Source organism: Phyllobates terribilis, unplaced genomic scaffold (genome assembly GCF_046119375.1).
Source record: "Phyllobates terribilis strain yellow unplaced genomic scaffold, ASM4611937v1 Scaffold_1__5_contigs__length_1240528914, whole genome shotgun sequence".
Lineage (NCBI taxonomy): Eukaryota > Metazoa > Chordata > Amphibia > Anura > Dendrobatidae > Phyllobates > Phyllobates terribilis.
The window spans coordinates 894,287,162-894,302,851 of record NW_027362761.1 but is presented as its reverse complement, the minus strand read 5'-3'; the positions used below and the strand labels follow the sequence as shown (position 1 = coordinate 894,302,851).

Here is a 15,690-nt window from a genome sequence, read left to right as displayed (position 1 = left end):
GTATAATGCATTGCAATGCATTATAACTGTCAGTGCTGCACTCATAGAAGACTCTTAGACCATGCTCTGAGTTTGGAAAAAAAAATTGCCAAATAAGAAACTGCTGAATAAGAAACCACCTTCAGTCCCGAATAAGAAACCAACTTCAGCATCGTAACTGCAGGTGCAATTCCAGTAATTGCAAATTACTTCAGGAGAATGAATAAGACTGTGGGCAGGAAGAGGGAAGGAGTAAGAGAATGCCAAACTTCTTGTGGGAGGAGGCTGAGTGTTGCCTATGGGTGGAGATTGCTGACTATGAGGAAGTTTACCTTCAAGGAAGGGATGAGTGTGCAGATAATAACTAGTACATGTAAGCACCAGGAGCAGGCACTGAGATCCATCTGCAGAGGACACAATCACAAATCAGCATGTCTCTAGAATCCACAGGTCAGTGGGATGGTCAGTGTACTGCTTTACTGAACACTATAGTCAACAGATATTCTCTCTCCATTATACTTTGTATAGTATGTGCTAATTCACCTTGTAGTGCACACAAACAATGAAACGTATCAATTCTGATGCTTGTAAGGACCTGAGCATTGGGTATAACTGACACATACAGTTGCCATTTTAGTTACCGCTCATTTTTTTTGCCACTTTGCCCGGTGTGGTCACTGCTTTTGTGTAGTCATTGTCACTTTTAAGAAATCTGGCATAATAACAGAAGAGTTCCAATGTGCACGTGCCACTATTGTTGCTAGATCCTCAATATTTACTTGTTCTGTATATTAACAGAGCTATGTAGAGATCTATCAGTACCACATTAAATGGCATTGTCGTCCAAAATAAGAAGGATCCAGACTGACTATGCATAAGTTGTCATTCATCGCTCTGTGCCAAAATCACTAATCTGAGCTTCTATTTTTAGTGAATCAAAGGAAATATCAAAACAGATTTATAACCTGATGAGAGAAATAACAAAAATGCTTTTATTCGCAATTAGAACCCCAGTCGGGCTGGGATTATGCCCCTACTACACACGCTAGAAAACGCACCAAATAATATGGTGTAGTGATGAGCCCAAGTGCTCGTTACTAGAGTTTGCCGATGGCGTTCGAGTGACATGTTCGAGTCACCACGGCTGCATTTTAGGCAGCCACAAAACATGCGGCAATTGCCTGACAAACACGGGCAATCCCCGCATGTTTTGTTGTTGTCTAACAGCCGGGAAACATGGGGACATGAGCATGTCACTCGCGCAAACTCGAGTAGCGAGCCCTTGTGCTCATCACTAATGTGGTGTTTTGCTGAATCAATGGTATTGTTGTTGGAGAACCAATAATTTTTGACGAATGAACATAGACCAATCTAAATCCAGTTTTTAGATATATGGATTTGATTTGCTGATGGTTCGGGCTCGTTCAGATTTAGCAAATCAGACTGACGTGTTCTGTTCATATTGAAATAAGATGGCACACTGACCAATGTTATTAAACAGGGTCGGCCAGATTGCTGTATGGGACCAAGTGAATTTTTATCAGAAATTGCTATGCTTTTGTGATGCAGGTATTAGCTGCGTGTTTTCCACAAGTGAAGGATGGGGGTGGGGGGGAGACATATTGGAAAAGCGAAAACCTTTCAACAAAAACTGCATTGCAAAATAGTGGTAAATTGTTTTAACACGTGGATTTGCAACTCGCTGGTACGTTGTCGAAGGGATGTTTAGTGGGTCAAAAGCTGCCCTTTCCTAGACAGTTTTAATACATGGGACGCAGACCCGAGACATTACGACAATTGTCCTGTGTAAGCCGCCAGATTGTCAGTGCGTATCCTATATTACTATTCGGAAGGTTGAGAAACAGGAATGGGAAGGTGAGTTACTCTGCAGCGCGGCTTTTGTGTGTCTTTTTATGTAGTTTACTAAACAGAATTTCTGGTTTGTCTTCATTTGTAGCCTCTGGGCCTCCATTATATTTCTACATGTGAGACATGCCTTTTCTGGCATGGTTCTTGCATTTGGTATTACTTTACTGGAAATCTGGCTGACTTTCTAGAAGAAAGTAATTTCCCAATTTGCATATGATACTTTGTTACACCATGTCTGATGGAGCGACCTAAGTAGTCTGGAAGACTTGCTTTGTAACATCACTTATTTTATTAGCCATTAAAAGGTATCATAACTGCAAAATGATTATTTTGTTTCTCCCACTGAAAACAATAAAAAAAAATTTTTTAAATTGGCTAACACGGTACCAAAACCTTTTTCCTTAACCATTGCATGGTTCCTCTTCTAACTAGCAGGGACTATGTCAGGCACTGCGTGGGTGTCGTATGGTTGCACTTAAATCTATTAATGAATCTTTGGTAAAAGATCATAATTGGATCTACTCTATAAAAAGGGCGCTGTGGCAGTGAACCTAGATCATATTAAATAGCACATGGTAATGTAATTCACACTGAAGTTTTGTCTTTGTATACAGTATGTCTTATTTATTTTTTTTACCTCCTATGACGGCACATTCCACCGGAAATTTAGACCTAAAGCCTATAGGGGCAGTTGCTGTAACAAATATTATATCCAACTACGCCATTGCTCTGCATGTAGGTATAAAGGGTTTGTGCAGGATTATAAAAGCATGGCTGCCTTCTCCCAGAAGCAGAGCCAAAGCCTGTCCTGCAATAACACTCACAACCCATATAGATGAGTGGACGTCTATTTCTGTTTTTCTAGTCCTGTACAAATCGTTTAATGAGTGTGACAGTGCGGCCACATTCAAGTGCTTTTTTTTTTTTCCTCTCTGTTTTGTGATCTGGCAAATACTTGTGTAATTAACATAACCTTCTGGTTCTTTAATATCTCAAGTTACATGGAAGTAAAGAAAACCCAAACACCAGTGTGAATAAGCCCTTATGACAACATTCCACTTTTCTTCTTACAATTGTTACTATCCCTATTGTTCATATGTCAGTCCCATGAGGCTGTGAATGTGAGCGCTGCTGGTAAATAATAAGTGACAGGTGCATCTCCTAATGGAACAGGTTAATGAATCTCGAGACACCACTACGACATTTGTTTTGATCATACAGAATCCGTATCTGCCGCTTCTATTAGAGGGAACATTAGCAATACTAGCCTTGTTCGGACACCTCTTTTTGTCCTGGAAAATATCTCATTTTTGTTGGTTGTGCTACAATTTGACAGCAGAAATAATCACATCAACATCCATAAAATAGCGTGAGAAAAGCGTATTCTAACATAGACAATTATGACAGGTTTAATGGGGCTGTCCATAATTGTCTTAAAAAAACGATTTGATACTGTCTTTGCTTATTTTCTTGGCGAGATGACAAACAAACAGTATTTCCACAACGCTGCTACAGCCTGTCACTGGCCTCAGATGCTTTGTGACATCGCTGATGAGGCCAGTGATTGGCTGCAGCAGTCACATAGATGGATGGCGTGCCATCGAAGCAGAAAATAAACAAAGCCAGCAGACTGAAGAATGGCATTTGTACTATACTATGAAATACTAATCATGGAAATTGTCTGTCAATGCCTTACTTTCTAAGTTAGAATGTACTATTCTGCCTGACAAAAGAACGTTACTGAAGCAACTGATAACACAACAATTCGATTGACATCAAGGGAATGCAAATATTGAGAACCTGAACTATTGTTTGTCTGACGGATGAATAATTCAAGTCTAACGCCACGGCCCCACTATCGGTATTTGGTCAGTATTCGGTCAGTATTTTTTCTCAGACGTGGGAGCCAAAACCAGGTGAGGAACAAAAAGTGAAAAGGTACAGTACATTTCCGGTGACTACCTCTTGAAGCTCATCAAGAGAATGCCAAGAGTGTGCAAAGCAGTCATCAAAGCAAAAGGTGGCTACTTTGAAGAACCTAGAATATAAGACATATTTTCAGTTGTTTCACACTTTTTTGTTAAGTATATAATTCCACATGTGTTAATTCATAGTTTTGATGCCTTCAGTGTGAATGTACAATTTTCATAGTCATGAAAATACAGAAAAATCTTTAAATGAGAAGGTGTGTCCAAACTTTTGGTCTGTACTGTATAATAGAAACAAGTCACCAATTCTGCATTTATCACCCACTCCTGGTTTTGGCTCCCACTCCTGAGAAAAAATACTGACCGAATACTGATAGTGAGGCCATGGCCTTACTGTTTGGCTTCCAATACATGGGGACTTTGCATTTGCGTCTATAAAAGCTCCGCATCTGGTCCCATGCAGTGCTATAGCAAGGCTTCAAGCAAGCAGAGTATCAGTGTAAACCAAACCTAATGGCTCATGCACATGGCTGTACTATGGCTCTGTTATTCATGGAGACTTAATAGGGCTCCCATAGACGTGTATGAGGCCTCAGCTGTACCTTTTTATAAACCTCATATTTCATATAAAGGCATAAAGATGTTTTTTTTTTCATGAAGAGTCCAACAGAAAAAGACTCCTGACTTGCTCCTTTGGGCTGCAGCTGTATCCCCTGGACATAATATACACTGCTCAAAAATATAAAGGGAACACTCAAATAACACATCCTAGATCTGAATGAAATATTGTCATTGAATACTTTGTTCTCTACAAAGTTGAATGTGCCGACAACAAAATCACACAAAAATCATCAATGGAAATCAAATTTATTAACCAATGGAGGCCTGGATTTGGAGTCACCCCCAAAATTAAAGTGGAAAAACACACTACAGGCTGATCCAACTTTGATGTAATGTCCTTAAAATAAGTCAAAATGAGGCTCAGTACTGTGTGTGGCCTCCACGTGCCTGTATGACCTCCCTACAATGCAATGTCTGGGCATGCTCCTGATGAGGTTGCGAATGGTCTCCTGTGGGATCTCCTCCCAGACCTGGACTAAAGCATCCGCCAACTCCTGGACAGTCTGTGGTGCAACGTGACGTTGGTGGATGGAGCGAGACATGATGTCCCAGATATGCTCAATAGGATTCAGGTCTGGGGAACGGACGGGCCAGTCCATAGTTTCAATGCCTTCATCTTGCAGGAACTGCTGACACACTCCAGCCACATGAGGTCTGGCATTGTCTTGCATTAGGAGGAACCCAGGGCCAACCCCACCAGCATATGGTCTCACAAGGGGTCTGAGGATCTCATCTCGGTACCTAATGGCAGTCAGGCTACCTCTGGCGAGCACATGGAGGGCTGTGCGGCCCTCCAAAGAAATGCTACCTCACACCATTACTGACCCACTGCCAAACCGGTCATGCTGAAGGATGTTGCAGGCAGTAGATCACGCTCCACGGCGTCTCCAGACTCTGTCATGTCTGTCACATGTGCTCAGTGTGAACCTACTTTCATCTGTGAAGAGCACATGGTGCCAGTGGCGACTTTGCCAATCCTGGTGTTCTGTGGCAAATGCCAAGCGTCCTGCACGGTGTTGGGCTGTGAGCACAACCCCCATCTGTGGATGTCAGGCCCTCATACCACACTCCATGAAGTCGGTTTCTATTCATTTGTGCAGACACATGCACATTTGTGGCCTGCTGGAGGTCATTTTGCAGGGCTCTGGCAGTGCTCCTCCTGTTCCTCCTTGCACAAAGGCGGAGGTAGCGGTCCTGCTGCTGGGTTGTTGCCCTCCTACGGCCTCCTCCACGTCTCCTGGTGTACTGGCCTGTCTCCTGGTAGCGCCTCAAGCCTCTGGACACTATGCTGACAGACACAGCAAACCTTCTTGCCACAGCTCGCACTGATGTGCCATCCTGGATGAGCTGCACTACCTGAGCAACTTCTGTGGGTTGTAGAGTCCGTCTCATGCTACCACGAGTGTGAAAGCACAACCAACATTCAAAAGTGACCAAAACCTCAACCAGAAAGCATTGGTACTGAGATGTGGTCTGTGGTCCCCACCTGCAGAACCACTCCTTTATTGAGGGTGTCTTGATAATTGCCAATAATTTCCATCTATTGTCTATTCCATTTGCACAACAGCATGTGAAATTGATTGTCAATCAGTGTTGCTTCCTAAGTGGACAGTTTGATTTCACAGAAGTTTGATTTACTTGGAGTTGTATTCTGTTGTTTAAGTGTTCCCTTTATTTTTTTGAGCAGTGTATTTGTAGTATGACAGAGCCGCAATGCCAGTGCATGGAGGCTGCATAGGTCTGTACTAGAGGAGTCCTATAGTCTGCGTGCACTCCTGTAAGGCTCTGTGCCTTGTTCATAAACCGGGATATGTCATTGTACACATGTTGCAGAATTTCTGGACAATTTCTACATGTAAGTAAATTAGGTTACTTGCATTTTTTTCATTGCGTTTTTATCTTGTTTTTGACGCTGCTGTTTTTTGTCTCTTGTTGGTATGTCATGTTTTAAATAAAGCTGCTTTGTTTTTGATACTTGCTGTTTTTTGTCTATTCAAAACTTAATTTGTGTATTATTTTTAGTGCGTTTCCGCTGTGCACCGCAGATTGGTTCACGATAAGTTAAATAGAAGCACAGCGGGCATGAGATCTCTACAAATCCCATCCACTTTGCTGGAACTGTAAGATGCTGCGTTTTTGACATGGCCAAAATATGTAGCGTCAAAAAACGCACCAAAAACTGGTTGTGGGCACACAGCCTAAGGGATCAGGAGGGAAAGATGAGTCATTATTTGGCGGGCCGGATCATGTGTTGGGGTTGTACATGTAACCCTTTCTTTTATCCTTTCCCATTCCTCAGTCGAACTTGATTGACATCTGTCTATTTTTTCAACCTTATAAACCATGTAACTATTTATTGTGATATTACTTATAAATATTTTAAAGGTTAGCTATGTAAACCTAGCTCAGAAAGGTTTCTGCCAGGACACACCACACACATGTATTGGCAATCTTAGCTATATGTTCCTGTCTTGTTTCCATCTTTAGAAGTGACAAAACCATCTGCAGAGCAGCAGACTGTGCTGGACTCACAGCGCAAAAGACCAATGCCAATGGTGCACGCTGTCAAGGCGAGTCGTCCCAGGGTGCCTGACACTGCACCCACAGATGTCAGCTATGAAAGGGTGTTGCCTGGAGCGGTACCAGGTGAGGTGGACAATACACTCCAACAATTGCTCTGTGCTTTATTGTTCCTTTTATAATTTCTTCCTAATTTGCAGTGTACAATAATTGTAGGCCCATATGACTAGCATCCACTGAAAGGAACCCTGTCACCATGAAAATGCACTTGAATCTGCAGACACTCACTTAGGCCACGTTCACATATTCAGTATTTGGTCAGTATTTTACATCAGTATTTGTAAGCCAAAACCAGGAGTGGGTGATAAATACAGAAGTGGTGACGTGTTTCTATTATACTTTTCCTCTGATTGTTCCACTCCTGGTTTTGGCTTATCAATACTGATGTAAAATACTCACCAAATATTTAACACGGGCACGTGGCCTTAGGCCTCCTTCACACATCTGTGTTTCCAGTACGTCTGAGATCCCTTTTTTTCCTGGATACCACATGTACCCATTATAACCTATGCTGCTATGCACATGTCTGTGTTTGTACACGGACCGCATGTCCTTGCAAAACACATGGAGATATAGCCTTTTTTTTTTTTTTTCTGATGACAAGGGCCAATACAAATCTATGGGTCCGTGTGTAGTGTACGTGTTTAACATTGTAAAGTATAGGAGAAGTTTTGTCATTTATTTCTTTATCCACACCATAAAAACACTGATGGTAAAAATGGACACACGGATGACACACTGATCCAAAACACTGAGGACACCGGTACAAGTTTAAACACGGACGTGTGAAGGAGGTCTTAAAGAGCAGGAGGAGCTGAGAAGATGGATATATAGTTCTGTGATAAAAGATTCAGTATAATCTGTGATTTATCAGTGACTGACAGCCTTCTTTGTATAAGTGCGCATACAGAGATAGCTGTCAGTCACTGATAGGACCACTCACTGGACCAAAAATCCCAGAAAGAACAAAGGTTTAAATGATGAAACACAGGTTATACTGAATCTTTCCTCACAGAACTACAGTGGTGGCCAAAAGTATTGGCACCCCTGCAATTCTGTCAGATATTACTCAGTTTCTTCCTGAAAATGATTGCAATCACAAATTCTTTGGTATTATCATCATTTAATTTGTCTTCAATGTAAAAACACAAAAGAGAATGAAGCAAAAATCAAATCATTGATCATTTCACACAAAACTCCAAAAATGGGCCATACAAAAGTATTGGCACCCTCAGCCTAATACTTGGTTGCACAACCTTTAGCCAAAATAACTGCGAACAACCGCTTCCGGTAACCATCAATGAGTTTCTTACAATGCTCTGCTGGAATTGTAGACCATTCTTCTTTGGCAAACTGCTCCAGGTCCCTGATATTTGAAGGGTGCCTTCTCCAAACTGCCATTTTGAGATCTCTCCACAGGTGTTCTATGGGATTCAGGTCTGGACTCATTGCTGGCCACCTTAGAAGTCTCCAGTGCTTTCTCTCAAACCATTTTATAGTGCTTTTGGAAGTGTGTTTTGGGTCATTGTCTTGCTGGAAGACCCATGACCTCTGAGGGAGACCCAGCTTTCTCACACTGGGCCCTACATTATGCTGCAAAATTTGTTGGTAGTCTTCAGACTTCATAATGCCATGCACACGGTCAAGCAGTCCAGTGCCAGAGGCAGCAAAGCAACCCCAAAACATCAGGGAACCTCCGCCATGTTTGACTGTAGAGACCGTGTTCTTTTCTTTGAATGCCTCTTTTTTTTTTCCTGTACACTCTATGTTGATGCTTTTTGCCAAAAAGCTCTACTTTTGTCTCATCTGACCAGAGAACATTCTTCCAAAACGTTTTAGGCATTCTCAGGTAAGTTTTGGCAAACTCCAGCCTGGCTTTTTTATGTCTCGGGGTAAGAAGTGGGGTCTTCCTGGGTATCCTACCATACAGTCCCTTTTCATTCAGACGCCGACAGATAGTACGGGTTGACACTGTTGTACCCTCGGACTGCAGGGCAGCTTGAACTTGTTTGGATGTTAGTCGAGGTTCTTTATCCACCATCCGTTGAAATCTCTCGTCAATTTTTCTTTTCCGTCCACATCTAGGGAGGTTAGCCACAGTGCCATGGGCTTTAAACTTCTTGATGACACTGCGCATGGAAGACACAGGAATATTCAGGTCTTTGGAGATGGACTTGTAGCCTTGAGATTGCTCATGCTTCCTCACAATTTGGTTTCTCAAGTCCTCAGACAGTTCTTTGGTCTTCTTTCTTTTCTCCATGCTCAATGTGGTACACACAAGGACACAGGACAGAGGTTGAGTCAACTTTAATCCATGTTAACTGGCTGCAAGTGTGATTTAGTTATTGCCAACACCTGTTAGGTGCCACAGGTAAGTTACAGGTGCTGTTAATTACACGAATTAGAGAAGCATCAGATGATTTTTCAAACAGTGCCAATACTTTTGTCCACCCCCTTTTTTAGGTTTGATGTGGAATTATATCCAATTTGGCTTTAGGACAATTCTCTTTGTGTTTTTACATTGAAGACAAATTAAATGAGATAATAATACCAAAGAATTTGTGATTGCAATCATTTTCAGGAAGAAACGGAGTATGATCTGACAGAATTGCAGGGGTGCCAATACTTTTGGCCACCACTGTATAAAGCCATCTCCTCAGCTCTATAACATGACGCCTGCAGATTGGACAGCATTTTCATGGTGACAGGTTTCCTTTATTAAAGGACTACACTCAATTCTTTATGATAGACCATGCAGTAATACTGGATGAAGAACCAGTCCGTTCTGTCAGGCAGTTGGGTAATCCTAGAAATTGGCTCTACATGTATAAGCTAATCTACACAATCTACAGATTCACAAGATAAGCTACCTAAGGATAATGTGTTCTCTTCTCTAGATATATTGCATATTAGAAAGAAAGGGTAACAGTCACCTGAATAATCAAACAGCTTGTTGCATGGTGCAATGTAGTGAACTAAATGTAGGAAAATCTGGAAAAATTGTGTAATGCACAAGACATGACAGGTCTGTTATTACCAGAGAAGAGAACTTGATTTTTATAACATGGACATGTTTAACCAGTTCAACAAAGACCATTTACCCCGTTCTTGATTAGGTACATTCAGTATTGGACTGGGGTGCCAAGGGCCCACCAGTAACCAACTCCAGGGCCCCACTTTTCAACTACATGCAAATGTGACATTATCAATCACAGATTTATATAACAATGAACTGGGTAGATTGTTAAATTAATAAGATGCTGTCTCTGCGTGTTCATAGTGAATCAAGTATATTGTGCCAAGTTCTGTTCATATAAGAGGGTGGTGGCTCAGTCTTGCACAGGGGCCCACCAAATGATTCTCCTGCTATCCTGTGGGCCAGTCCAAGCCTGGGTACATTTTAGTTTTTTTTTGTACATACAGTTTAATGAGCTATAAAAATGTTTCTTGTGTGGATATTCAAAAAATTTTTTGGTATTTTTTTCATGATACATGGGGCTTCATTTTTAAGTCACTGTCTTATTCTCTTTTTTTTTTTTTTTTTTTTTTTTTGCTGATATCGTGCGTTATCAGTGGAAAAGTAGAGCACTTAAGTGTCTGTTTTTCCCATTTATGTCAGTACTAAAATGCATTCAAAAATTAGTTTCCAGTTCTGTAACAAATATTTTTAGATATCGGACACTTTTTTTTTATGGGGCCAGCGCTAATAACAGCAATCTGAATTGACAGTGGCATTTTTATTTATTTTTAATTTATTTTACACATTGCGCCCCCCCCCCTCCATAAGGTAATAAAAGACCTTGGGGGGGGGGGTATTAAAATAAAGTAATTTTTTTTATCAACATCTTACTTTTCTTGTAACTTGGGTTCATACATTAGCCCTAGTTACAGGGGAAATGCAGCTTCATGGCTGCATAGCAGAGCTGTCGGGGTCTCCTGTGATGTGGGTCTCCTATGACCCAACAGCTCCTGCTCCCTCCCTATACACAGCTGTCACATGACTGCTGAGTATGGAGGAGGAAGCGCCATTAGCGCTTCCTATTAATGACTACACAACCCTTTTTTAGCACTGTGTATACAGCGATGGAGAAGACATAGACGGTAATAAACCATCTCTGCCTTCTCTATGGGGACTTTAGCTCCTGCAGCTACATGATTGGGTTCACAAAGATTTTTTTTAAATAAAACATATAGTTATTCAATATAAAGGTAATGTTCCTGTAAAAAAAACAGCCCAAACAGTATTATGAATGGCACATAGGTGGTGGGGGAAATACTTTGCATTGGGGCCTATTTTCTTTCTTACTTTATAATTAAGTTCTTTTCAATAAACCAGTGGTAGAAGGCATCTTGGTTTCTTGGTTGAGGGAATTTTTTTTATTAAGAATAGTTTTTTTTAATAATATAATGAATTGTTCTATTTTTTTTTGTGGGTAAATACTTTATTGTACTATGAGAATTACATTTGTCATCTCTGTTGTTTAAGTCTGTTTTCCAGAATCATTGGTTTTGATTACTCAAGACAATAAGGCTATGTGCACACAGAATTTTTTGAGCATTTGAAAGCAACGATTTTTCCAGTGAAAACCACTTCAGGAAACACTCCTTTTTTGGTGGCGTTTTTCATTTCCTGGCTATGTGCTCCTGGAGGTTCTGAGCAGAAACTGAGAGGAAATTCTTCAAATCCTGCTCAAAAACCTCAGAAACTGAGGTTTTGTTCAGTGTCCTCAAAAAAAAAAATTAGCAAAAAAGCTGTGTACTTACAGCCCTTAAAACAGTTTTTTAAAGAGTTTTTGAAGTGTTCTGGAAGATTTTTTTTTTCATGACTCTTTTATTGGACAGTGGGAAAAAATGCTCAAAAGACTGATTATTTCAAAAGTGCTTTTACAATATTTTTTTTCATACCCTTTTTGAAGCTGACCCACTCAAAAAAAAAAAAAAACAAAACCAAAAAAAACTGTGTGCACATACCCGTAGACTACTTTCTCATGATGAGTATATGAGTTTGTGACGTTGCAGATTTTCTGCACCTATTAGGTTACTTGCGTTTTTTTCATTTCATTTTTGATGCTGTGGTTTGTGTCTTTTTGGTATGTCATACTTTAAATAAAGATGCTTGTTTTATATATTTCCTGGTATTTGGCTTTGAGAAAACTATTGATAGTCATATGTGGATCACATGCGTATTTTAAAAATGCATATGCATTTTTTACCTGCAGATTTTTCGCATCTGAGATAATTCTATGGGGAAAATCTGCACATAAAATTCGGTGTACTTGCAAGAGAAATTTACATGTTATGGATGTGAAACACGCACCGCAGGTTTGTTTACGCTGAGTAAAAAAGAAGCGCAGAGGGCAGGAGATTTCTATAAATCCCATTGACTTTCCTGGAACTGTAAGACGCTGCGTTTTTGACGCAGCAAAAATACACAGGATCAAAAACTCATCGTGGGCACACAGCCTTGAGGATCAAGCAATCTTTCACCTTGGAAATTGCTCTGCAGAAAATGCTGTTTTCCATTAAATGGACATGTTGAAGGGGTTGTCTCACAATTATAGCTTATTACCTGTCGACTGTAACGTTGATAAGTGTTACTGGGGCCACCTATCGTGAGAACAGAAATCCTGTGTCCCCCGTTCAAATGGAAATGGAACGTCCTACCCACTGCTGCGATATTTATTGTCTAGGATTGCCGAAGATAGACGAGTGTGATACTTGGCTTTTGCTCTCAGCCCATGGACAATGAACGGAGTAGCAGCACAAATGTGTATGATCACTTCTCCATCTGAGGATGTTCTTGTGAACCGTTGGAGTCCTATCGGTGGGACGCCCAGTGATGATCACCTACCCCCCAGGATGAGGGATATATGACGGACAACACCTTTTAAGTTTATTGTAATTCTCAATATTGTTTCTAAGCTAGATCTATAATAATCATAATTTTTATTTATAGAGAGCCAACATAATCCATAGTGCTTTACAATTCAGATGCGACAAATGTATTTGATATATATCTGACACTGTCCAAATGTACAGCTAACCATATTCCCTTTTAGTGTGCTACAAAGTAGTTGTAGAATCCAGAAACTTTGGCCTAGTACTACGCCCATTTTCACTTTCTTCTCTACTGTGCTTCAGTATAAAATGAATATTTGTCCTTCCTTTCTTATCCCATAAAGTAATCCATTGAAGGTAGAAAGTCTATCTTTACTGAGCTGGAAACATCATGACATTGGAATGACTCATGATTATATAAATAATCAATTCTTGCACAACATGCTGAGAGCACTCTCCACTATATTCTGGCTAAAACCTGGATCACATCTAGAAATTGAAAGTACATACTATGTGAGATATGATTTAACGGAAGGCTCTAAGGTCATGAGATAATATGCATTGTGGCGCTGTGCATGATCACCATTTTTTTTATCCTTTTTACAGTGTAATCAGAACATAAGATGTGTAACTACTTTATAATGCCCCTGTCCCAAGTTCTGTATGTCTTGCTTCATGGTTATCAATATGTGTTGCTACATTTGATTCTTATGATATTGCTTACACCTGATCAGCCCGGTATAATAATGCCATGTTTGCTGACTGGGATCCTCAATCATGGTACTGTGCAGACTGTTGTAAATTAAACCTTTCCTTGTGTATTTGAGATTAATTCACTATAATTAAAATTATCCAATAAATCTTCAATCAAGCTTGGCTAAATCTGTCATGTTATGATTTGTCAATTTTTCCATAAATTGTAATGATCATGTAATGTTGTGCAATCAGAATCGGTATTGTCAGCTAAATAAAAATTCACTGATCAGACCTGGGGATGCCGCTTTGACACACACCACTTACCTAATCATTGTTTCATGACAGAATGGTAATTCCTAATGGAAGTCACCTCCTTCAACAGGATAATACCCTTGTCACACTGCAAAAAATTGTTCAGGAATATGTCAAGGAGGCCAAGATATTAGTTTAGTCAAAAAATTCCCATGATCTCCATCAAATTGAGCTTTTGTGGGATATGTTGGGAAAATAAGTCCACACCTCACAACTTGCTGCTAATGTCACAGTATCAGATCCCACAGGACACCATTAGAAGTCTTATGGAGCCTTAAAGGGGTTGTCCAGGCTTTTCACGAATGTCTGCAGTCACTCTGTGACTGCAGACTTGTCAGTCCTCAGTGAGTGCCGTGAGGGTATTCCGGTGCCAGCAGCGAGACTGAGAGGTCATGTGACCAGAAGTATGCGATATGCATACTACCGGCCATATTCAGACTAGAAGTGCAACACCTCGCTCAATTCACTTGTACTCAGTGAGGCCGTGCACTTCTAGTCGGAATCTGGCCGGGAATATGCATTTTGCATGCTTGTGGTCACATGACCGCTCAGTCTCACTGCCGCCATCGGAAAATACTCATGGTGCGTGCTCCGAGGATTAACAAGTCTGCAGTCACATAGAGTGACTGCAGACTTTCGTAAAAAGCCTGGACAACCCCTTTAAGTCTCCTAAACACATTAGACTAATGTTGGCGATCCAGATATTATCGATGGGTTCAGCCTCTAATCTAATGTGTATGGGGGGGCACAAGCCAACTAATGGTCAGGAAAGATGTTGATCAGACATATCTGATTTCGGACAGCCGAACGCATTGTTTTTCCAGATAAGCCACCGAGATAAGCCGCCGGCTAATATGTCACCTGGAGGCTTTCTCATAGACAACATACGTGAACCGGGACGAACGAGCGCTCCTGTGTATGGAAGTGGGGGCTGAGATGGCTGCCAGCCAATGTATTGTTCAGCCAACAGCCATGTAATGTGTATGGGGGCTTATGGCTCAATTGCACTAGAAAATGTATCTGTATTACTAATGATACAGTGAAAAATTCTGATGCCTTACGTATATTTTGTGTCCTAAAAATATGACCATTTTATTGTTTTTAACAGGTCAGGAGGAGATTGACAGCAGAAAAATACCGGAGAATAAAGGTAGTGATTTTATACATCCTTTCAGGTCTATGGCAATTATATACCTGCAGGCTTTTATAGTTTTAGCAACATGCTGGTTTGTAGTTTTGCAACAGTGTGTGAACCACAGATTATAAACCAATACTATGAGTGTAACCATAAATTGTTTTAAATGTTAAGTTTAATTTATAGCATTATTAATTGAATTGCTAAAGGGGATGTGTCATTAAAAATACCTATTATAGTCTTTTTGTAAAAATAAAATACTGTTTCATTTTCCATGTCACCATTTTAATAAAAAATAGTATTTCTGATATCTTGTGGTTTTCCACTTTGGCCATTGGGCCTTACAATAAGCTAAAATGTCCTGTTCTGTATAAATAACTTTTCCGCTTTCATCTTATTATCACAGACCGGATTACAATAAAAGATAAAGCTTCTATATAAATAACCCAGGATCCACTATTCACAATGATGATTGCAGCTCACCTGCTCTCCCTCCCTGCACAATGACCTCTGCACAGAACACAGAGCTTGCCTAGAACACTCTCCCATAGAAGTCAGTGAACTTCTCCAGTTTATTTCATATGGTCCATGAGGCTGGTGTAAATTTCTCATAGCTCTTAGCAGTGTCTTAGACGAGATAACCACCCTCAAAATCGTGTTCAGAAAAATGTAAAAACATATTAGAAAAAAATAACCTCTTACTGTTTTCTGGGTTTATGTAGTTTAGACATA

General features: G+C 40.4%; 1 protein-coding gene across 4 annotated transcripts in view; it reads left to right on the top strand.

The window, feature by feature from the left end:
* Nucleotides 1-265: 265 nt before the first annotated feature.
* CASP6 (caspase 6) overlaps nucleotides 266-15,690 on the top strand; it is a 31,577-nt gene continuing 16,152 nt past the window's right edge. The window contains exons 1-3 of one of the 4 annotated variants that reach the window (XM_073640706.1): nucleotides 266-429; nucleotides 6,885-7,043; nucleotides 14,932-14,973. In XM_073640706.1, the coding sequence (XP_073496807.1) occupies nucleotides 411-429; nucleotides 6,885-7,043; nucleotides 14,932-14,973 (220 nt within the window). In that variant the 5' untranslated portion in view covers nucleotides 266-410. The remainder of the gene's footprint in view (nucleotides 430-6,884; nucleotides 7,044-14,931; nucleotides 14,974-15,690) is intronic. The other 3 variants (XM_073640715.1, XM_073640725.1, XM_073640735.1) reach the window with 3 other exon arrangements.